Genomic DNA, 24,554 nt, shown 5'->3' on the forward strand with positions numbered 1-24,554 from the left:
GTATGATACATCCTTTATCTCCACAATTAAAACTGCACTACGGTAGAAGAATTTAACTTCAATGTAGGAATTCTAAACCAGGTAAAAGGCTGAGAAGCACAGTTTTAAATTGACTTCAGCTGCCACAATCATCTGATTACCTCAAGCAAATTAATTCAAGATCAAGGGAATATTTAAATATGGTACTTCAAATAAACAAGATGAAACTGGAATAGAGACAACTTTGGCTGCCAATTAACTGAATTCACAATTGGGAGCCAATCTTGCAAATATACTCTTTCCCCAAGCTGCTTTTTAACCATGGTTATGGCTGCTCACTGACACCAACATTAACCATAAGAACATAAGAAGAGCCTGCTGGATCAGGCCAGTGCCCCATCTAGTCCAGCATCCTGTTCTCACAGTGGCCAACCAGGTGCCTGGGGGAAGCCCGCAAGCAGGACCCGAGTGCAAGAACACTCTCCCCTCCTGAGGCTTCCGGCAACTGGTTTTCAGAAGCATGCTGCCTCTGACTAGGGTGGCAGAGCACAGCCATCATGGCTAGTAGCCATTGATAGCCCTGTCCTCCATGAATTTGTCTAATCTTCTTTTAAAGCCGTCCAAGCTGGTGGCCATTACTGCATCTTGTGGGAGCAAATTCCATAGTTTAACTATGCGCTGAGTAAAGAAGTACTTCCTTTTGTCTGTCCTGAATCTTCCAACATTCAGCTTCTTTGAATGTCCACGAGTTCTAGTATTATGAGAGAGGGAGAAGAACTTTTCTCTATCCACTTTCTCAATGCCATGCATAATTTTATACACTTCTATCATGTCTCCTCTGACCCGCCTTTTCTCTAAACTAAAAGCCCCAAATGCTGCAACCTTTCCTCGTAAGGGAGTCGCTCCATCCCCTTGATCATTCTGGTTGCCCTCTTCTGAACCTTTTCCAACTCTATAATATCCTTTTTGAGATGAGGCGACCAGAATTGTACACAGTATTCCAAATGCCGCCGCACCATAGATTTATACAACGGCATGATGATATCGGCTGTTTTATTTTCAATACCTTTCCTAATTATCGCTAGCATGGAATTTGCCTTTTTCACAGCTGCGGCACACTGGGTCGACATTTTCATCGTGCTGTCCACTACAACCCCGAGGTCTCTCTCCTGGTCGGTCACCGCCAGTTCAGACCCCATGAGCGTATATGTGAAATTCAGATTTTTTGCTCCAATATGCATAATTTTACACTTGTTTATATTGAATTGCATTTGCCATTTTTCTGCCCATTCACTCAGTTTGGAGAGATCTTTTTGGAGCTCTTCGCAATCCCTTTTTGTTTTAACAACCCTGAACAATTTAGTGTCATCAGCAAACTTGGCCACTTCACTGCTCACTCCTAATTCTAGGTCATTAATGAACAAGTTGAAAAGTACAGGTCCCAATACCGATCCTTGAGGGACTCCACTTTCTACAGCCCTCCATTGGGAGAACTGTCCGTTTATTCCTACTCTCTGCTTTCTGCTTCTTAACCAATTTCTTATCCACAAGAGGACCTCTCCTCGCATTCCATGACTGCTAAGCTTCCTCAGAAGCCTTTGGTGAGGTACCTTGTCAAACGCTTTTTGAAAGTCTAAGTACACTATGTCCACTGGATCACCTCTATCTATATGCTTGTTGACACTCTCAAAGAATTCTAATAGGTTACTGAGACAGGACTTTCCCTTGCAGAAGCCATGCTGGCTCTGCTTCAGCAAGGCTTGTTCTTCTATGTGCTTAGTTAATCTAGCTTTAATAATACTTTCTACCAGTTTTCCAGGGACAGAAGTTAAGCTAACTGGCCTGTAATTTCCGGGATCCCCTCTGGATCCCTTTTTGAAGATTGGCGTTACATTGGCCACTTTCCAGTCCTCAGGCACGGAGGAGGACCCGAGGGACAAGTTACATATTTTAGTTAGCAGATCAGCAATTTCACATTCGAGTTCTTTGAGAACTCTCGGGTGGATGCCATCCGGGCCCGGTGATTTGTCAGTTTTTATATTGTCCATTAAGCCTAGAACTTCCTCTCTCGTTACCACTATTTGACTCAGTTCCTCAGAATCCCTTCCTGCAAATGTTACTTCAGGTTCAGGGATCTGCCCTATATCTTCCACTGTGAAGACAGATGCAAAGAATTCATTTAGCTTCTCTGCAATCTCCTTATCGTTCTTTAGGACACCTTTGACTCCCTTATCATCCAAGGGTCCAATTGTCTCCCTTCATGGTCTCCTGCTTTGAATGTATTTATAGAATTTTTTGTTGTTGGTTTTTATGTTCTTAGCAATGTGCTCCTCAAATTCTTTTTTAGCATCCCTTATTGTCTTCTTGCATTTCTTTTGCCAGAGTTTGTGTTCTTTTTTATTTTCTTCATTTGGACAAGACTTCCATTTTTTGAAGGAAGACTTTTTGCCTCTAAGAGCTTCCTTGACTTTGCTCGTTAACCATGCTGGCATCTTCTTGGCCCTGGCGGTACCTTTTCTGGTCTGCGGTATGCACTCCAGTTGAGCTTCTAATATAGTGTTTTTAAACAACTTCCAAGCATTTTCGAGTGATGTGACCCTCTGGACTTTGTTTTTCAGCTTTCTTTTTACCAATCCCCTCATTTTTGTGAAGTTTCCTCTTTTGAAGTCAAATGTGACCGTGTTGGATTTTCTTGGCAATTGGCCAGTTACATGTATGTTTAATTTAATAGCACTGTGGTCACTGCTCCCAATCGGTTCAACAACACTTACATCTCGCACCAGGTCCCGGTCCCCACTGAGGATTAAGTCCAGGGTTGCCGTCCCTCTGGTCGGTTCCATGACCAACTGGTCTAGGGAATAGTCATTTAGAATATCTAGAAACTTTGCTTCTTTGTCATGACTGGAACACATATGCAGCCAGTCTATGTCTGGGTAGTTGAAGTCACCCATTACTACCACATTTCCTAGTTTGGATGCTTCCTCAATTTCATATCTCATCTCAAGGTCTCCCTGAGCATTTTGATCAGGGGGACGATAGATCGTTCCCAGTATTAAGTCCCTCCTGGGGCACGGTATCACCACCCACAACGATTCTGTGGAGGAGTCTGCCTCTTTTGGGGTTTCAAGCTTGCTGGATTCAATGCCTTCTTTCACTTATAGAGCGACTCCGCCACCAATACGTCCTTCCCTGTCCTTCCGATATAGTTTATATCCAGGGATAACCGTATCCCACTGGTTTTCTCCATTCCACCAGGTCTCCGTTATGCTCACTATATCAATGCTCTCCTCTAAGACCAAGCACTCCAGTTCTCCCATCTTGGTTCGCAGGCTCCTAGCATTAGCGTACAGGCACTTGTAAGCAGTGTCTCTCTTCAAGTGTCTTTGGCACTTGTGGTTAGGCCTGTGGTAATTTTGCTCTTCTGAATGTATATCCTGTGCCCCTGCTCTCACAATGCCTACTTCTAGGCCTACCCCTTTTAACATTTCATCATTTCTTTGGTCTTTATCCCAGGGGGGAGGTTTATTCCGAACCGGACCTTTCTCAGCTCCTGTCGGGTTTCCCCCCTCAGTCAGTTTAAAGGCTGCTCTGCCACCTTTTTAATTTTAAGTGTCAGCAGTCTGGTTCCATTCTGGTTCAAGTGGAGCCCGTCCCTTTTGTACAGGCCCGGCTTGTCCCAAAATGTTCCCCAGTGCCTAACAAATCCGAACCCTTCCACCCGACACCATCGTCTCATCCACGCATTGAGACTGCAAAGCTGGGCCTGTCTGGCTGGGCCTGCGCGTGGAACTGGTAGCATTTCAGAGAAAGCCACCTTGGAGGTCCTGGCTTTCAGCATCCTACCTAGCAACCTAAATTTTGCTTCCAGGACCTCACGGCTGCATTTCCCCATGTCGTTGGTGCCAACGTGCACCACGACCACTGACTCCTTCCCAGCACTGTCTACCAAACTATTTAAACGACGGGCGATATCCGCAACCTTCGCACCAGGCAGGCAAAACACCTTGTGGTCTACACGCCCATCACACACCCCACTGTCTATGTTCCTAATGATCGAATCACCCACTACAAGGATCCCTCCAGCCCCTGGAGATATATCCTCGGCACGAGAGGATAGCTGCTCTCCCCCAAGGAATGGGTCCCTTCTAAGGGATCGTTTCCCTCTTCCTCAGCTGGATGCTCTCCTTCCCCGAGACCATCGTTCTCCATGATAGCAGGAGAGCTATCATCGTTGGAGTGGGACACAGCTATAACGTCCCTGAAGGCCTCCTCCACACACCTCTCTGCCTCTCTCAGCTTTTCCAGGTTCGCCACCTTGGCCTCAAGGAAATGAAGTCGTTCCCGGAGAGCCAGGAGCTCATTGCACCGAGAGCACACCCACGACTTCTGTCCAACATGCTGCAGGCGGTGCAAAACACTGGAAAGCCCCCCACACCCCTGCTGGCTTCTTACCTGCATAGTTTTGTTTAAGGTTTATTACGTCAATGGGTTGGAGACTGCGGTATAGTTGAGGTCAGGGAACAGACGGGCAGAGTGGGGGGCCCTGGCCTCCTCGCCCTGCTGCCGAACTCGCTCTGCTCATAGTATTCATCTGGCGCCTTCTCTATCCATCTTTATGGGCCATGCAAAGAACCTCCTTTTTACTCAGGCCTTCAGTATGCTGTCTTAGTCCTTTGGGTTTTAAATCTCGTATATTGTATGATTTAAATTCATTTTGTATTGTATGTTTTTAAAATGTGTTGTAAGTCACCTAGAGACCACTAAGTATGAGGCAACTAACAAATTAAATAAATAATTTAACCAGAGGCCCACTGAAATTAATATTCTAAGTCTACTGATTTCAATGGGTCTACTCTAATGACCAACTCTAGACATCACTTCAAGGTTAGTATTGAGGACTTCCGGGAAGGGTGACTTCGCTTGTGCCTGCTTTTTGAGATTAGCTCTCGTCTCAGAAGAAGCTTTTTCAGTTTTAAAATCAGTCAGAACGTTCTTTTTGACTGGTAAAGATTTTCTCCCGGGCAGGGAGAAACGTAGAGATTAACCACAAAAGCCTGTTTTTGTTGGGAGGACTGGATTTCATTAATTTATGAGAGAAGGTTCAGCCAGCAAATGCCGGACGGACTTCCAACAAGCTCTAACTGATTAAGCGACACGTTTATCTTTTCTTCAAAGAAAAACGGACTTTAACAGGCAAGCATCCTTCTTTCTATTTTTTTTTCACTTGGTTTAAATCGTTGCAGCAAAAAGAGATTTGTCAATGAATCAGTTATAAAGAATTTCTGGGTGAGTTATAACTCTTCTCTTTTATTCACGAAATTAAGGAGGAAAGAAATTGAAAAAGCTTATCTTTGTTTTTATTGCAAAAAGCTGGCCTGGAAGTGCATTCTAAAGATACAAACGGAAGAGGGATTTCTATTTCGAGAAGGGGAAAAAAATAAATAAATTTGATTTATGAACTTTGGAGTATTATATGTCCGGGACTATTTTCTTTTTGGTCTATTTCATTTTGACGAATCTACTTGTTCACGACGCCACTAACTGTTTTGAAGCTGGGAACTAAATTTGTTTTGTATTCCTGAACAAATAAGAGATAAGGCAGGCTGTACTGTCTATACTGTGATGTCATCAAGCCTGGAATATTAACCCAATTGTGGCTGAAATAATTTTTGTTTTCGTGGTTTTAAGAATGGCAATCAGGAAAGTGGCTGAGACCATGGAAGAAATTATGTTTCAGAAAATAATGGATGAGATTGAGATAACGAAACAAACCCTGAGACAGGGTAGACAGGAGATGAAAATTGAATTAGGCAAAATGACGCAGGAGCTTAAAGAAATAGGGGATCTTGTGAGAGAGGAGATTGATGAGATTAGAGATGAGAAAAGAAAAATTAAAGGGAAGATACAAGCCCCGGAGATTGGAACAAATGTGGAATTGGAAAAAGATCTGGAGTTTATGGATATTAGAAACAAAGTTTACTGTTTGGAATTTAACGTTGTCTCTGAAGAAATTAATGAAGATATTAGAGATAAAGTTATCAATGTCTTGGATAATTTTCTGGACTGGAATGATGTGATGGAGCTTGACATAGAAAAAATCTATGGAATTAACTACAGATATGTGACAATGGAAAAATTCTCAAGAGATGGGCCAGTGCATTTTGTAAAAAAGAAGAACAGAGATATGACTTTACAACAATATTTCAGCAACATATTCAGAATTGATGGCAAGGAAATATTTGTGATAAAGGAAATTCCCATCAGACTCTTATTATATGACTATGGCTATGACAGCAAGATTAATATGGGATACTGATAATGGAAGAATGGATACTGAAATTACTGGACTGAACAGGACTATGGAAGATGGAATTAATATTGATAATGGAAGAATGGCTATTGAAATTATTGGATCTAACAGGTTTGATGAGATGGATTAATCGATATGTTTATTTGGACTATGGCTATGACAACAAGATTATTATGGGATACTGATAATGGAAGAATGGCTACTGAAATTACTGGAATTAACAGGATTATTGATAATGGAAGAATGGCTACTGAAATTACTGGACTTAACAGGATTATTGAAGATGGAAGATGGAATTAATATTGATAATGGAAGAATGGCTATTGAAATTATTGGACCTAACAGATTTGAACAAGATGGATTAATCGACATGTTTATTTGGAGAAAAATTGAAAGACATATTTCTCAAGGAATTGAAACCTCTCTTTGACTTTTTGTGGAAAGAATAAAGTAATATTTATGAGATTTGATGATTAATTAAGATAACTACTGGAGGAAAGTGATTTTATAATATAATTTAAGAGACAGGATTGTTATATATTGTAGACCTATAACTGATCTGCGACAAATCGGAAGTCAACATTTTATTTTATTGTTTAATTATTTTTGTTTTGTTTTGTTTTTTGTCTTTGAAAATTTGAATAAAAATTAATGATAAAAAAAGGTTAGTATTGAGAAACTGCTTAACTGAAGTTAAGGGGAAGAGGCCTGCAGTCCAGAGGCTAGCTCCTGACTTCTTAACCTCACTTAGACATGGAGCCAGCATTGTGTCTGCATCAGCTCCCTGTGCCTGAACATGAAAACCTTAGAAACATGTGCCAAATCATTAAATGAGCTGTAGCTCAGTGGCAGAGCATCTGCTTTGCATGCAGAAGGTCCCAGGTTTAATCCCCAACATCTCCAGGCAAGTTTCCCAGCATGAGCTCCTGGAAAGTCACTGCCAGTCAGCATAGACAATGAGTTCAATAGACCAATGATCTGACTCAGTGTAAGGTAGTTTCCTGTGTTTGTTTCCAATGAATAAAAGTAACTGAATTTCAAAAGCAAGATTCTTATTTTGAACTACAGTGGAAAAGAAATCGAAAGATGCAGCAATTTTCTTACCTGAAATACTATCTAGTAAATTAGTAATTCAAACAGATATTTTGTCCTGACTGCAGGTTCACATGGATCATAATTCATTTGGTAAAGTATTTAAAAGCTGTCCTGCAAATTAGAAGGCACAACCTTTGAAGATTATCAGTCCCTCTCATAATATGAGCCAAAAAATGTAAGTAAGTGGTTTTTGTATAAGGACAATTCAGAAAGCTTACCACAATCTTCTGAACTTTTCCAATAAACACTTATTTATAGCAATTATTCACGCTGCTGAGCATATGGCAGAAAATTACTACAATATGAAAGACAGAAACAGAATGCCTAAACTTGATAATAAATAATGTGGTCTAAACAACAAGTGAGGTTTGATCTAAGATTGCATACCCATTAAAGCCAGTGACTATTTTCAGAATACGTTCTTTCATCTCCTCAAAGGGAATATACTCCACATTGGGGTTAGGAGGGCCTCTTGGCTCAGGAGCAGAAGTTCTGAAGTCATCCATCACTTTCTCCAATTTGAAAATAAAATAGCCTTTGAACTGCGACCACTGAATCCTAAAAAAAGGAAGAACACATGGCTTGCTTAACAGCATATGAAAAACCACATGCTAACTATATTTATATTAAAGTACGCACAGCACAGTTAGTTTTAAAATTACCTATAGGGAAGCAAGACAAACAGTGATCAAATAGAAAGTATTTTAGGTTATACCTCGGAGCCAAAATATAAAATGTAAATTATTAACAAAACAGGGTAAGATCTGTCATGAAGCTCCCAAACTGGAACTCTTACATAAAGATGCACATGAGAATAAAATTAAATTAAGATCACACTTTCATAAGAACTAAGGAAAATAAGGATCAAATAAGACCCATAATCAAGGATGCCTCAATTCTGAATGGGAAAAACCCCATCATCTAATGTGCCTTCTGTTTTCTGATAAAACAGGCCCATCACACATTTTTCCCCAGTTGAGGTTGGTTTACTTCAGATCCTTTCTGATATTCAAGTCAGAATAAACCAAGTTGTTTGACCAACTCATGTGAGTCCTCCATTCAGGCATTACCAGGGTAGGTTAGGACCAGCTTCAGGAAAGCAGCTCCTATGCGGCTCCAGTGATGCATGAATTTGTCTAGATGGGGGCCAGTTGGTATGTGGAGGAGCATGACTGTATTTATTCTCAGTGGAAAGAAGGGTTGAAGGTGGGGTTAATGTTTCATCTCACTGAAAACCACTCTCAATTCACATAAGGAATATAAACATCCAGTATCATAATCACAACTGGCAGCTAATCTAGACACTGGTTGTAAAATCATGTCACTGAAAATTTACTCCCTTGTGCCTCAAACAGCCTAAATTAGATTCCTGTTGACTTTCAAGTATAATACACTAGGGTATCCTCCAAGAATCATGCCTGCTAGCCCAGCACAAAGTATGCTCTCTAACATATGAGAAAGCTTGGAAGAATTCTTGTCAATATTTTATCATGTTCCAGTCCAAACCAACTAAAGCATAATTACAATTTTTAAAAACTATGTGACCAGATATTTTAGCAGTTTATTCAATCCTAGTTTTTAAACTAGGGATTGTCAAATCAGAACCCAGAGACTCAATTCAGTTATAGGGTCCTTCCCAGCATCTCTCTGCCACCACCAATCTTAACTATATACTCCTGTTATGTAGTTCAGCCACTGTCTTTTGAGCAGGCGAACCCACACACAAGGAGCTTGGTAACACCTGTCTCTGTGGGGTGACCAGCAAAGTTGAGTTCTCCTTGCACTTCAGCTGCTCACTTCCATTTGGTGTGTTTAACTTATATCCAGAGGTTAGCAAATGAGATGCATAATAAGAGGAGGGGTCTGACACCTATTATGTTGCTTTTCACACTATAGCTAAGATCAGATAAAAGACAACTGAAGACCAGAGAAAAACCAGAATAATGTGTAAATGTGATTGTAGAACTTGTGGCCCTCCAGGGTTGTTGGACTCCTGTGAGTCCTAGCCACTATGGTCAATGATAAGAGATTATGGAAGCTATACTCCAACAACATCGGGAAGGCCACAGGTTACCCATCCTTGTTTTAGAACTGCTAATGCAGAGACCAAATATATATGCAGTTTTGCATTGTGCACACACCCACATTCATGCATTACGTATCCAATGATAAAATATTTTCTGCATATTATTGCTCTACAATCACCAAAGTTAAAAATGTCATTTTAAAAATCAAAGTGGAGATTCTTCACTGAGATGAAACAGTTTTAAGTTTTGCTTTTGCCAAATATTTGCATGCTCTTGCTCTTAATATTTTGTCTTTTTCATCTAAGTTCTGGACACTAGGAGCAAGCATGGACTAGAAGAACCTAAGCAGGGTTATGGGCTTTCTTTCCCTAGTTGTACTGTAATCTGATTTCATGTCTGACCTATATTAGTATACTAAGCTACATAACTATCCCATGTTAATTCTATGTACTCTGTGAAGCATGTCAGAAGATTTCTCCAGCAGCCAAAGGTATTTGAATGGAAATGGCTGATTAGGGGAAAAAATACAGTTCATGGGCAGAGCAACCCTACCCCTGGCTGGGCAGCAATGAGGTGACAGACCAGTATAGCTCCCACTGTATCCTCTACCCTGCCACTCATGCCAGCAGGGGTAGAAGGCAAGCGGGCAGGCAAAACTCTGCTCCATACTACACCAGCCTGCAACTGGCACAGGGATTGGCCTGATGCCTTTAAATGTTAGGGGAGCCAGCTTGGGATCTAGTGGATCCCAGACTAAGTCAGCCACTTCCCATTCCATGGATTACAATATTTCCACCAACCCCTGGAAAGGGGAGCTCTGTGTCAGACAAGTGATGCTGAAGTTACTTTGTGGGCAGAGGCCAGGGAATTGTTATGGGATAGAATGGAGAGAGACCCTCACCCCATCCCACCCAAACCACCTCCTCCCCAGTGCAGCAGATCAGGGGCTTGTATCGAAACCTTAAGGTGATTTAGCTGTGCTCAGAGAGGTGGGACTTGCAGTAAAATGCTGGAATGTGGAGTGTCCTTGCTCAGAGTTTCAGACAGTTAGCCATTCCATTCCCCATCCCATTTCCATGTTTTTTCCCAGTAGTCAGCCGGCATTCTGTGGCCACTGAGCATACTCAGCCTTAACTAGACTGTTCTGAGATCCATCCATCCATCCATCCCCAGTTTAGGGTTTTTGAAACCCTAATTTTATCATCAGGTAAGCTCAAGGATTACACAAGTCCAATGCTTCTGAAACACATGAGTTTCCTGAGCTGTGTCCTGATAGCTACCTCAGAGAATGTACTATTCCCTAGGACCCTAAAAAATGACACCTGGGGGACTTTTGCATAGCTCACGCTAAACTGTGACCAGAGTCCAAGACCTAGAAGAAACAGATGAGAAAAGTTTTTTTTTCAATTTTGGTGTGATTTGCTCAGCTGTCTCATGAAAGATTCACTCTGCAATACGCATATTTTCACATGGAAATCACAGAATTAGCTCAGGTCTCATTTTTAGCCAAGATAATTTTTGTAAAGGTATATAAAAGGGAGCCTATTAAAGACATCTAGACTTTTCCTACCTCCATAGTATAATATATAACCCACAGATCTTTTATATATATATATATAACATATATATATATATATATATATATATATATATATATATATATATATATATATATATATATATATTTTAAGGAGCAGCTAAAATGAATGGCAATAAAATTAGCAGCAGATGGGAGTTAAAAGCACTGATCTGGCCCTTGTTAAGTTCAAGAGTGACCCACCCTACGGAGGGTAATCAAGCAAGACTATTGTTGGTGTGTTTATCTAGCAAGAAGCAATTAGATGGTTTTGCAATTTTAAAAACAACAAAACAGGCAGCTTAAAGCGCTCTCAAGGTGCAGGAATCACTTAGGGGAAAAAGCTATTTTTAAACAAAAAAAGTTAAAGGTCATATCTCCCCACTGCTACCTATTTATGGTTAAGAGCTCGGCTAGTTAGCTACCTTACGTTTTAAAACCGATAACCAATTTTGTTTTTGTTTTTTCAATTAATTTTTATTCAGATTTTCAAAACCAAAACAATACAAAAAAACCACAAATCAATACAATAAAAAAGGGAAAAAAAGAAAAAAAACTATTGACTTCCGATTTGTCGTAGTTCAGCTATAAGTCTATAATATATAACAAGCCTGTCTCTTAATAGATTATAAAATCACCTTCCTCCAGCGGTTTTCTTAGTTGGTATCAAATCTCATTAACATCATATCATTTTATTCTTCCACAAAAAGTCAAAGAGAAGTTTCCAATCCTTGAGATATATGTCCATCAATTTTTTTCTAGATAAACATGTCAATTAATCCAACTCATCAAGTCTATTAAGTCCAGTAATTTCAAATCGCTCTTCTTCCATTATCTGTGTTGGTTCCATCTTCCATCTTCCATCTTTACGCACCCAATAATCTTGCTGTCATAGTCATATAAGAGTCTGATAGGAATTTCCTTTATCACAGATATTTCCTTGCCATCAATTCCGAACGTATCACTGAAATATTGTTGCAAAGCCGCATCTCTGTTCCTCTTTTTTACAGAATACACTAGCACATCTCTTGAATGTTTTTCCATTGACACAAAACAGGAATTAATTATTTTAACTTTCTCCATTTCAAGTTCCATCAAATCCTTCCAGTCCAGGAATTTTTTCAAACCGATAATATCTTTATCTCCAATCTCTTCATCAATTCCTTCAGGGACAGCGCTGAGTTCCAAACCATAATATTTGTCTCCAGGATCCATCACAGCCAGGAAATCCAAATCTTTTTCCAAGTCCATATTTAATCCAATCTCCATAGTTTGAACCTTGCCTTTAATTTTTCTTTCATCCTTTTTTGGTTTTCCAGATCTATCTTTATTCTCCTTTCTCATAGAATCCTGAATTTCTTTCAGCTCCTGTCTCATTTCGTGAAATTCAATTCTCCACGCTTGTCTATTATTTCTCAGTTCTTGTTTTATTGACTTAATCCCATTCATTATTTTCTGAAACATATCTAAAGATAAAGTCCCTTCTTGTACATCCATGATCTTCTTAATTGTCATTCTTAAAACCAAAGGAACAAAACTCCTTCAATTTTCAATGTCCCAAGCAAAGAGCAGTTTATTTCTTTATCCAGTTACAAAGGAGTTAATCTTTCAAACCAACTGACGTCACACTCTAGACAGTACGGATTTCCTTATCTCTTATATGCCCAGAAGTGCAAAAACAGCTTTAGTTCCCAGCATCCAAATAACTAGTTGCAGAAAGAATGAGCAGATTCGTCAAAAAAAAAAAAAAAGACCGGAAAAAATAGTCCCAGACATATATTACACAGAAGTCTTATAAATAAAAAAATTACCCAGTCAGAAACCCCTCATCCATTGTAATCTTTATAATGCTGATTTATATGCCAGCTTTTTGCAATAAAAAAAGATAGGCTATTCTTATTTTCTTCCCCCTTAGTTCCGTGAGTAAAAGAGAAGGTTTTGACTCACCCAGGTTTTCTTAATTGCTGGTTCCTTGACAAATCTCTTTAACTGTATAGATAACAAAATAATGAGCATAGACAGGAGAATGTTTGCCTGTTAATCGGTTTTTCTTTAAAGAAAAAAAAGGCTCACTTATTCAGCTGAGCTAGTTAGAAATCCTAGCTCCGTCCGAGTTGCTGGAAGACCTTCTTTCACAGACAATTCTAATGAATTCCAGTCTCCAACCAACACAACAAAGCTGTGTGGGAAAACTCACGTTTCTTCCTTATCCGGAAGAAATTATCCCCAGTCAAAAAAGCCCTTTTGACTGGATTTAAAACTGAAAAAGTTTCATCCAAGACGGGAGCCCGTCTCAGAGGCAGCACAGGCAGAGGGATCCTCCTGGGAAGTCCTAAAACCGATAACCAATTTTGTGTATACTGCAATTCAACATGTACGAACTTGCTTAACAACCACCATATTGACGTTGCTGTAATTGATTCACATAAAGTGAGACAATTTCTAAAGTGTGAGTCAGTTCAGAACCTTTTTCAAGAGCTATAGAGATGAGCAATCAAGATAGTTATTTTTAACTTCTATCAGATGTTATGAACCACCCCAATATTAATTTTTATGGCTGTATCTGTTCTGGAGATCAGTGGCATTTACCTACCTAATGCCATTTATGCTGTGTCAGAGGATAGACCCACTTTGGGTGGATGAACAACTTAATCCAGGCAATCTATACAATAGTGGTATGATCTGCCGTTCCCCAGGTGGTCATCATGTGCAATACTTAAATAGTTCAAGCCTTGGAGCAGAGTAGGGATGGGGAACTGGATTTCCCAACACCCACAGATCATTTTGACAGATTGGCAGGGCACAGAGTACAAGACCTACTTGCCAAGGTACAATCAGGAGTGCATCTTAAGGCTCACAATTGTTTGTTCTCCGCTGCACCTTTATCTGCCCCATAGCAGTGTGCATGGCTTTGGGAAAACAGCTTGACAGGCCAAATTAGGACCCTTGACAGGCCTAATTCGGCCCGTGAGCTGGAGCTTCTCCACCGCTGGGATTGAGAAAGTCCCTTAATGTTCCTCTTATACTTGACAGCCTCCCAACATTGCAGATAGCTAAACCAGAGAGGATGTAGATTTATAACGGGAAGAGGCACCAGAGAGCATATCGCCAGCATACATTGGATAATGGAACGGAGCAAGGAATTTCAGAAAGAAATCACCCTGTGCTTTATAGATTGCAGCAAAGCCTTTGATTGTACAGATCATGAATAGCTATGGAATGCTTTAAAAGAAATGGGAGTGCCACAGCAGATATTGTCCTGATGCACAACCTATACTCTGGACAAGAGGCTACTGTAAGGACAGAATATGGAGAAACCGATTGGTTCCCAATAGGAAAGGGTGTGAGACAGGAGTATATTTTACCACCCTATTTGTTTAATCTATACGCAGAACATATCATATGGAAAGCAGGATTGAGCCAAGATGAAGGAGGTGTGAAAATTGGAGGGAGAAACATCAAAAATTTAAGATATGCAGACAATACCGTACTACTAGCAGAAACTAGTAATGATTTCAAACGAATGCTGATGAAAGGTAAAGAGGAAAGCAGAAAAGCAGGATTACAGCTCAATGTCAAGAAGACTAAAGTAATAACAGAAGATTTATGTAACTCTGAAGTTGACAATGAGGACATTGAACTTGTAAAGGATTATCAATACCTCAGCACAGTCATTAACCAAACTGGAGACAATAGTCAAGAAATCAGAAGAAGGCTAGGACTGGGGAGGGCAGCTATGAGAGAACTAGAAAAGGTCCTCAAATGCAAAGATGTATCACTGAACACTAAAGTCAGGATCATTCGGACCATGGTATTTCCGATCTCTATATATGGATGTGAAAGTTGGACAGTGAAAAAAGCAGATAAGAGAAAAATCCCCTCATTTGAAATGTGGTGTTGGAGGAGAGCTTTGCGCATACCATGGACTGTGAAAAAGAGAAATAACTGGGTGTTAGAACAAATGAAATCAGAACTCTCACTAGAAGCTAAAATGATGAAACTGAGGTTATCATACTTTGGACAAATGAGAAGATATGATTCACTAGAAAAGACAATAATGCTGGGAAAAACAGAAAGGAGTAGAAAAAGAGGAAGGCCAAACAAGAGATAGATTGATTCCATAAAGGAAGCCACAGACCTTGAACTTACAAGATCTGAACAGGGTGGTTCATGACAGATGCTATTGGAGGTCACTGATTCATAGGGTAGCCATATGTCGTAATCGACTTGAAGGTACACAACAACAACAAATCCCAGAGAGGTATAAACCTGATGCCAGACATTTGGAATCCTGAGTAATACACATTAAGAGCCAGAAAAAAGAAAGGAAAGGAAAACAACACACAGCTTAAAAACATTGGCTGTGATCCAAAGAACTGTGAGCAGGAGAAAATGTTTTAGTGCTGTTCTATGTATTCTTTCAGGAGAGCTAGCAAAAAAATTCTTGCTATATAGTACAACCATTTCAGAAGCTGTGTTACAGTATAAGCAACAGTGAGTACTGTATCCAGTTCTGGACACCACACTTTAAGGAGGATGCAGACAATCTGGAATAGATTCAGAGGAGGGCAACAAGGATGATCAGGGGACTGGAAACAAAGCCCTATGAGGAGAGACGAAAAGAACTGGGCATGTTTAGCCTTGAAAAAAGAAGGCTATGGGGAGATATGATAGTACTCTTTCAAGATGGTTCTTGAAAGGTTGTCACACAGGGCTAGGTTCCCTTCTCGATCGTCCCAGAGTGCTGGACATGGAATAATGGGATCAAGTTACAAGAAATCAGATCTTGGCTGAACATCAGGAAAAACATCCTAACTGTTAGAGCAGTACAACAATAGAACCTAGGGAGGTGGTGGGCTCTCCAACACTGGAGGCATTCAAGAGGCAGCTAGACAGCCACCCGTTGGGTATACTTTGATTCCTGCATTGAGCAAGGGGTTGGACTTGATAGCCTTATAGGTCCCTTCCAACTCTACTATTCTATGGTTCTATGAAAATATAGACTGCATTACATAAATTCTAATAAGCCATAAAGCATATTGAGAATGAGTTTGTGTCAAGTCTTACACAAGAGTATGCACAAACAGAAAAGTAATTTGGGATTGCTTTTCTCATACAATATTTCTCCACTGACTTCGAAACAGTCCTTTCACAAGTGAAAGATTCCTTCTGCTAGCAGGACACCTTCAGATCCAGTCCACTGTCTTTGTCTTTTCTTGTCCTTAAATTAAGCTCTCTGAACACAACTACTTCTGATACAAATTGTGAGGTACAAATGCTTTTATTCAGTATACTCCTTGAAAGAAGGAATCCATAGTTTAAGAGAAGTACTCTCTACAATACACAGCCAATTTCATCATCATGTTATGATCAAAAAGCTTTCATAACAAATTACATGACAGGGCAACAGTTGTGGCCGTACATTAACGGTGCATCAGCAGAATCACATTCCACCATTATAAAGAGAAACAGGGGAAAGGGGCAGTAGGTTCTATGGCTTATACTTGGAAAATAAATAAATAAAATGGTTCAACAGACTGATTGGAACCTGGCAGCACAGGATGTAAGTTTGACCATGGTCCATCCTGAATTTGGGGGAGAAAGGATAAGGCCTTGTTTTGGACGAATTAAATATTTGCTGAGAGACTTTAGCAAGCTAACAGGTCATATGCATTTTTCTCACGTAGAATTTTCTGGGGTGGTTTGGGGGAAACATTTTCTCCATTTGAATTGCATCTTTTGGGAAATGGGTTTGTTGCAATAGGTCAATGGAAACATCTAGTATGTGCCATTACCTATGACTTGTGTAACGTGTTCATTTTTATTTTTTTAAAAAAGCATTAATAATGGGTTTTCATAAGGATGTCCTCTGCACATGCTCAATACAAACCTATTGTGAGAGAAGTTTAAGTGAAGGGAAGGTTGAATGGAACGCTGGGTAGAGTGAGAATGAGTGGCAGGCAAAGAACATAAGTTGAAAAATGACTGAGTGTGGCTGTGTGAAGGTCAGAAAAGGGGGGAGGGAGGAGATGAGAGAGATGAAAGTACTCACAGACCAGGCCTTTTAGAGTTTACAGTTCAGTAAGCCAAGAGATTAGAAATTAGGTGTGAAAGAAGACAGGGAGAAGGAATTGCAGGAAATGAGTAAAACTAGTTTCAGAGGCATGGGAGAACAAAATAGCTCAGAGATGCACTGGATGGGCAACTTTTGAAGACACAGGAAAGCCTTCAGAAAAAGAGGGAAGAGATATTTAGGGAACAACTATATGGTTTTGTGTGTGCTTTGTCTACTGAATTTCTTGTTTCTATTCTAAACTTTAAAGTCTAGGCTTGCCAGTTCACCCAATATTCCCCTAGCTGGGTCTGCTCTTGAGCCTTTAACAACCATACAGCATATAAAAATCAGCCACAGTGATTGTACTGCATGGGAACCAACATGACTCCATGCTAATGTCACAAAATGAACCAGCTGTTACAGGAAAAGCAGCAGCAACTAAAAGGTGGCAACTCCAATTACAACACAGGAGCCTGGTTGCAAAACAAGCGGCGACACTTATTTCTAACCTAATTCACTTAATAAATTAGCTACTTAATAGGCATAAGGTGAATTCTTGCCCTTCTAAATGCTGTGTGATCTCTTATTAATGAGAATATTTCTTCCTCTCATTTTCCATTGGATTTCTCATTTTCAATTTTGCCCATGAGAGAGTTCAAATATAACTATTCAATTAACAAACAAAAAAAATCAGTTTAACGTGTTAAGGGCTTTTCATGTTCACTTAAGCTCCAAACTGCCAGGAAATTGTAGTTTGTTAAGGGTGCAGAGAGTTGTTAGGAGACCCCTATTCTCTTCACAGAGCTATAATTCCTAGAATTCCCTGGGAAGAGGGATTGTTAAACCACTCTGGAAATTGTAGGTCTGTGAAGGAAATAAAGGTCACCTGAGAACTCTCAGCACACCCATAACATGCCACAGTGCCCAGGATTCTTTGGGGGAAGCCATGGCTATTTAAGGTGGTATAATACTGCTTTAAATGTACAGTAGGGCCCCACTCATATGGCCAGTTAGGTTCCAGACCCTCGCCGAAAAGCGAATCAGCTGTAGCACGGGGGTCTGGAACCTAACCTGCTGATCGCATCGGAGGAGGAGAAGATCAGCTGGAGCGCGGGAGTCTTATCGCCCTGAGATCAGCTGTAGCTGATCTTCCCCTCCTCCAGCGTGATCAGCTGGAGCGCGGGCGTCTTATCGCCCTGAGATCAGCTGTAGCTGATCTACCCCTCCTCCAGCGCGATCAGCTCTAATGTGGGAATCTGATCCTGCCAGAAGAGGAGGAGATCAGCTGTAGCACTCTACAGCTGATCTTCCCTTCCTCCGGTGAGATCAGCTGGAGTGCAGGGAGCTCCAGCCCCCCCTCCAGCTGATTGCCCCACTGATGCCGTATTAGCAGAATGCCGAGAAGCGGGGCCCTACTGTATAGTGAAGGTGGGGCCATAGTCTCAGATTATTACTGATACATAGCCTGCTACTGTATCTCATCTTCACAACTATCATGTTAGAAAATGAAAGTGGGACAAATCTGTCATACAAAGATAGGTACGACTAAATGGCAGCAACACATATAATGCTTCATTAGCAAGCTTAAGATACTCAATCCAGATAACCTTGCTTCCAAAAATTTATTTTTGATGGTCCTATCACATGACAGTTCAATGAGTTGCACTGCCTTTGGCTCCTGCGCCTCAGAGGTAAACTGTAATAGTCACTCAAAACAACTCCCTGTACAAACATCACCAGATCTGCCGCCAGCTGCCAGAGAGTGACTCCACAGTGTTATATGTAAGACTCAAGCCTTTCTGACATTCGGTTACAAGTGTCAATACATCATTATGATATGCCAACAAAAAAAGTTGTAAGAGGCATTCATTGAAATTGAACTGCTGCCCCATGGCAGTACAATGCGAATTGGTCTGACTCTCTCTTCTCCCCTTAAAAAGCTATTGGCTCAATAACACAAAAAACTGAGCAGGCCCTAGATAAGGGGTCACCAATCCATTGCCTGTGGGCATCACAGTGCCTACAAATGCCTTCAATGGTGCCCCCACCAGGTAGCCCAGAATATGAAGTTTCATTTTTTGAAAAAGTAAGCCTCTAGACTGTCTAGGAAGAAAGTTATGGAACAAAATGTGCAGGTACCCAGTTATGGAGCAAAATGTGCAGGTACTCTCCCAAGCGATGTAAAATGAGCCAGCCTGGCTGCTACTGGCTGCCACTGTTATTAGCCAATCAGTAGAGTCTGAGCTCAGACTGATAAATAAGTCGTTTGGAGAACAGGCAATAGGAATCCCTGGGGTTCCAAAGAGCTGTAGTTTTCCCTCCCTTTTAAGTGTACTTTTCCTGCTTCTGTCTTTATCCCTAGTTGTTTAAATCTTCATAGTTTGCTCTTCTTTTTTCCCAGCAACCAAGATGCATCTCTCCTGTGCTGGGTTCAAAATTATTATTTGCAAATACTGCTATAGTGTAGGTGAATGTTAAAGAATCCCCATCCCCACAAAAGGGCAAATGTGAAAAATTTACAAAGAGGCTTAGGCATGTTTTTTGCTTTGCAGGAGCTAAAGACCAGGGACTCATTAAGAATTCACTATATTACAATACAATGGTATATATGTCTACTCAGAAGTAAGTCTTTGTTTTTATTGGGGCTTACCTTCATGTAAGTTGGTACAGGATGGCAGCCTAGGCTTTGGTTTAGGGTTAGCAATGGGGGAAAACAGGGTTCTTGTGTCTTTAACAGCTGTGTGGCAGGCAAAAATTAAATAGGCCAAGCCTAGTATGGAAAAACAATTATGGGGAAAGCTTTACCATGATTACTCTCGAATTCTGTATAATACCACGTCTCCCATTGTGACTGTTGCCCACAGCACTCTCTCACAATTTGAAAAGTGCCCTTTGGTCCAAAAAGATTGGCAGCCCTGCTCCAAATCCAACTTCCATAATATATATTTTTGTAAACAAAAGGCAGCAATATGACATTTGCATGGAGGGCTCTCCCCCTACCTTTCTCTTTGTTTATGCTCTATCTCAGGGGTGGGGAACCTTTTTGATACAGTGGGTTAGATCTTTAATCCGTGGGCCACCCACCATCTTCCTGAGGGCCAACCTGTCAGGTGAGTGGTGCCACCCACCTCTCAAATACCTGATGTCATAATGACATCAGATGAATGATAGGTAGGTGGTTCCATCCATTAAATAGATGCACAGGAAAGGGTTTGCTTCGCCAGCATGTTCCTCACAGGCAATGCACTGGCAAAGCAGCATTCAGCAGGATTGAACCAGACCCCTACCCATCAGCTGACATTACCCACATACATCAGCTTAGTGATAGGTGGGTGTGTTTTGGGGGAAATGACTTTGTGGGCCAAACTGGCCCATAGGCCAGAGGTTTTCCACACCTGCTCTATCTCCTTCAGAAAGCTAGACTGGCTATAAGGGAAATGGCAGTGTTGAGTCAAGGACATGCATACGGGTTTCTTTCTTCCACTTCAAATATCAAAAGACTCCTGACTCCCACCTAAGACAAAGAGAAGGTCTTCTAGTCTCTCCAAAGCTAAAAGAAACACCTGGTTTGAGCAGCTGGCACTTGTCTTGCAGTCACACAAGGAAAGGGGTGTGATCTACCCTCTCTTTGTCCACTTGTGAATTGCTTTGAGTTGCCGCACCTGTGCAAGAGCTTTGGCAGTCTGTTCTACAGGTGCAACAGCACCACCTGTGATGCACTTGTGCAAGGGCACCTGATCCCGCCAACATTTAAAACTTCTACAGCAGATCACAGGACTGAACTACAAGAAAAAGCAGCAATATTTTTAGAATATGTGTGCGGAAAGCATCAAAAGTAACCAAGTGTTTGTCTCGAAACACTAGAGTTTACAAAATCTGATTAGAATTGGGCAAACTTTTAGCCACTGTCATTGCCGGCTTGAGCTTAAACTAACTTTGCAGTTTTATCAGTTTGATTAAGAGACTGTTTTTCTTGCTAGCCACTTTCACCCATAACTTGATTCTGCCTACCGACATTTTCATTCTTCTTGTTACCATGGCTTCATCACAACAATGCTTCAACATGCCTCTCAGAGGAATGTACGGAAAACAGTACAGTAGCTTATTCAGCAACCAAGGGCTATATTTTAATGCAAAACAGTTAGCATAAATTCTTTATGTACCACACTTGCTTTGTAGAGTTATCCCCAAGTTTGGGCTGGTCATGAATAATTCATTATCCTTTCTGCTCATATAGAAAATCCAAAGTTTCACTACCTATAATGAGACTAGTCATCCTGCTATTCTCCTATTCTTTAGGCAATTGGGGTAACAAGGGGGCATTAGGAGTGGATGGGGGCTTACCCTCTGATTTCAAACTGTCTGGGGATTTCTCCTCTTTTCATTGGAATTTCACAGACAGAAAATTCCTTCTTATTTTTTATCTGATGGGGAAAGCCCTACTGATATCCTTACAAGTCACTAAGATGCAAAGTTGAGAAGCTTCCTTCACTTGGTTAGATCTTGTACTTGCATATGGTAATATTAATTTTCTAGACAAGTAAGTATTTTTTAGCCTTATATCAATAAGACAGGGCTGCTCTGGTCTTTACAATCCTGAAAAAAACCTACAATACTTTACATTGATATATTCTTGCTGACTTTTATTACAATTTTTTAATTACGTGGAAGAATGCAATGGTTTTCAGTGTTAAACTTTAGCATCATATTCAGATTGTGATCCAGAAAAAAAGATTCAAACAAGGTAAACCCTATATATAATACAATCCACACTATGAGACAGTGAATACCAGAGCTTAGACAAACAGCAGGTAGAGAGTATAGTGGATATTAGAGCTGAGATTTGGGAGAGAGGTAGAAGTCGAACACTTCCACAACAGAGTAACTATGGAAGTCTTTGGCAAGTCACTCTCTATGCATTAAGTTCCCATATATTTTCAGTATTAGCCAGCAGTGATATATATCTAATTTAAAATATTTGCCAACATTTTTTATTTTTCAATTCTCAAACTGATTTATTCCCCAAAGCTGCAATATACTTCAAAAGACATTAAATTCTATCAAATGATGGTCAACACCACAAACTCTAGAAGTGTTAAGCAAGGAGAACTGCAAACCACTAGTCCAGGTCTAAGTGGCCACCAACAGAGCACTCATTTTAGTGTATCTGGGCATCAGAAGGCAAAATGAAGAAATCTTGCTGAAGCTAAGCATATGCATGGAAAGGAGACTGCGTGGGAACCCTATGTATGTTGCCTTGAGTCCATAAAAGAAAAATGAAAATAAAGTAGTAGAGAAATCAAGCCTGTTTCTCAGTTTCAGAACATACACTTCCAACATTTGAAAGGCCGTGCCTGCTTTTTCTGAATGATTCAAACATCATAGTTTCATATAGGAAAACAAACAGGACCATACCCATGAAAGGTTGAAGGAGAGGCAATTTTGTCTTCCCTCGCAGATAAAAGATTTCCCCTGTGCAGTGATGATGATGGTAGAAGACTAGTATGGCCCTCTACAAGTCACGCATACAGTATTTATGTATTTTTTAAAAACGTTTACAACTTTAACCTGATTACTCTTTACTTTATACTGTAAGCAGAGATTCACAGATTTTGGTTTTTCATGGCACTCATCACTTTCTGGTATCACACCAAATGAAAATGACTTTGTACCAGCAGTCAGCAAAGGTGGGAAGCAACAAGCATCCTTCTTCTGACTTTCCTTAAAGGTTATTGTGATGTGAGAGACCCCCTCCTTGGTAGGGTTTCCTGTGATCCATACAGAATGATGATGGGTGTCTGGGAGTGGCAGGCAGCCACCACTGAAGTTGAATTATCTGGTAGCTACTAGTGACCATCTTTTGTGGATTCATGATTTTAAAGTATATTAATTAGTGCAATTTGTGGTTTTACATGCTGCATTGTGTAAATAGTTTTACACACTAGACTGAGCACATTTGTAAGGCAACAAAAATGGGAGAATAAGTAGAATAAGACAAAGTTAAGAGGGCAGATCTCTTTGTAATAGCACTGCCTACGCAGTGGAAAGTATAACTGTAACACATGTACACATGTGAGCACACACAGATATTTTAAAGACAAGTTGTCCTTCACACTTCAGAGAAGATAAACTCCCAATTTTGCAATTATGGTATGCATAACAAAAGGAAAGAAATCTGTGATCCAGTGAATGGTCTGGAAGAATCTTTAGAGGCAGCAATCTGCCCCTTTTGTAAGAGAGCACCTGAAGCCCCCATTGAGAAGATGTAAGATAAATATATATAGATATATATATAATTTTATTTATTTATTTATTTATTGCACTTGTATACCGCCCCATAGCCGAAGTATAACACATTTCCCACTTTTTAGGTGGCACCATAGTTAGTATTAATTCATTCATCCTAGAAAAAGTGAATTGAATTTTATTTATCAAATAATTGTTTTCATTTCCATTTATTCTAAAGATTAGCTTTGCATTCATCATTGTTGTAAAATTACACTGGTTAAGGTGTTGGACTACGACCTGGGAGACCAGGGTTCGAATCCCCACACAGCCATGAAGTGCACTGGGTGACCTTGGGCCAGTCACTGCCTCTCAGCCTCATGAAAACCCTATTCATTGGGTCGCCATAAGTCGGAATTGACTTGAAGGCAGTACATTTACATTTTGCTATGATGTGCATGAGCTGTGCAAGGAAAAGCTTTCCATTCACCTCAGTATTACAGATAGCTGTGTGCATGCAAAATAAATATGCCAAAGAAAAAAATGTCGAATAACAAGAGAGAGAAGTGGGGCAACAAAGGCTCCATTAAGTACTCCCTTATATTAACAGCTTTGGACAGTATTTCACGTGATTCCTAATCAAGTCTTTCTAATTCAGATTAAATCCTCAATGTGTTCTCCTCAATTTCTTAATAACCCTCAACTATCTTTTAAAATGGGTAGGGGGGATCTACCCTTCAGTACATCTAGTTCGCTTTCATCACAGCTTTCAGGCATATCTTATATTTTCACATATGTTTAAGACTTTAAACCATCTTGTTCCAATACATTTCCACCAACTGAAAGACGTGGTTATTTTACAAGCATTTTAAAGTAAACATTTAAAATGTCAAGACCCTATTTGTTTTTGGAGAAGCTGAAATCCCATTCAGAGCATTTAAGCAAGCTGGTCATTTTGAATTAAAAAACAGTTTTATCAGTGGAGAATATTCTACATCCTCTTACTTGAGTCAGCTTCTACAAAATAAAAAAGTCTCTCATAAAAAAAAATCTATGTTACCAATGTCAAATTCTTGAATAAAAGGATTATGTCCCCTAGATGCCAAAACTGTTTAAACATTCCCTTCAGTGATTCCCACTTGTGTTGCAAAATGGTCACTTTCATCATCGGTTTTGCCTAAAGTATTACTATATCAGTGAACATGGTAAACTACTATTTTCTCAAACAATACTGCATTGCTTCGTCTCTGAATCCCAGGGTTCTCTGCTTAAGTGTTGGGGGGGGGA

The 24,554-nt window shown here is 40.2% G+C and overlaps 1 protein-coding gene across 3 annotated transcripts in view; it reads right to left on the reverse strand.

Moving 5' to 3' along the window:
- PPP4R2 (protein phosphatase 4 regulatory subunit 2) overlaps positions 1 to 24,554 on the reverse strand; it is a 57,404-nt gene that overhangs the window by 18,380 nt on the left and 14,470 nt on the right. For all 3 annotated transcript variants that reach the window (XM_061618601.1, XM_061618602.1, XM_061618598.1), the window contains exon 3: positions 7,772 to 7,942. In XM_061618601.1, the coding sequence (XP_061474585.1) occupies positions 7,772 to 7,942 (171 nt within the window). The remainder of the gene's footprint in view (positions 1 to 7,771; positions 7,943 to 24,554) is intronic.

This window comes from Rhineura floridana, chromosome 3 (assembly GCF_030035675.1).
Source record: "Rhineura floridana isolate rRhiFlo1 chromosome 3, rRhiFlo1.hap2, whole genome shotgun sequence".
NCBI lineage: Eukaryota > Metazoa > Chordata > Lepidosauria > Squamata > Rhineuridae > Rhineura > Rhineura floridana.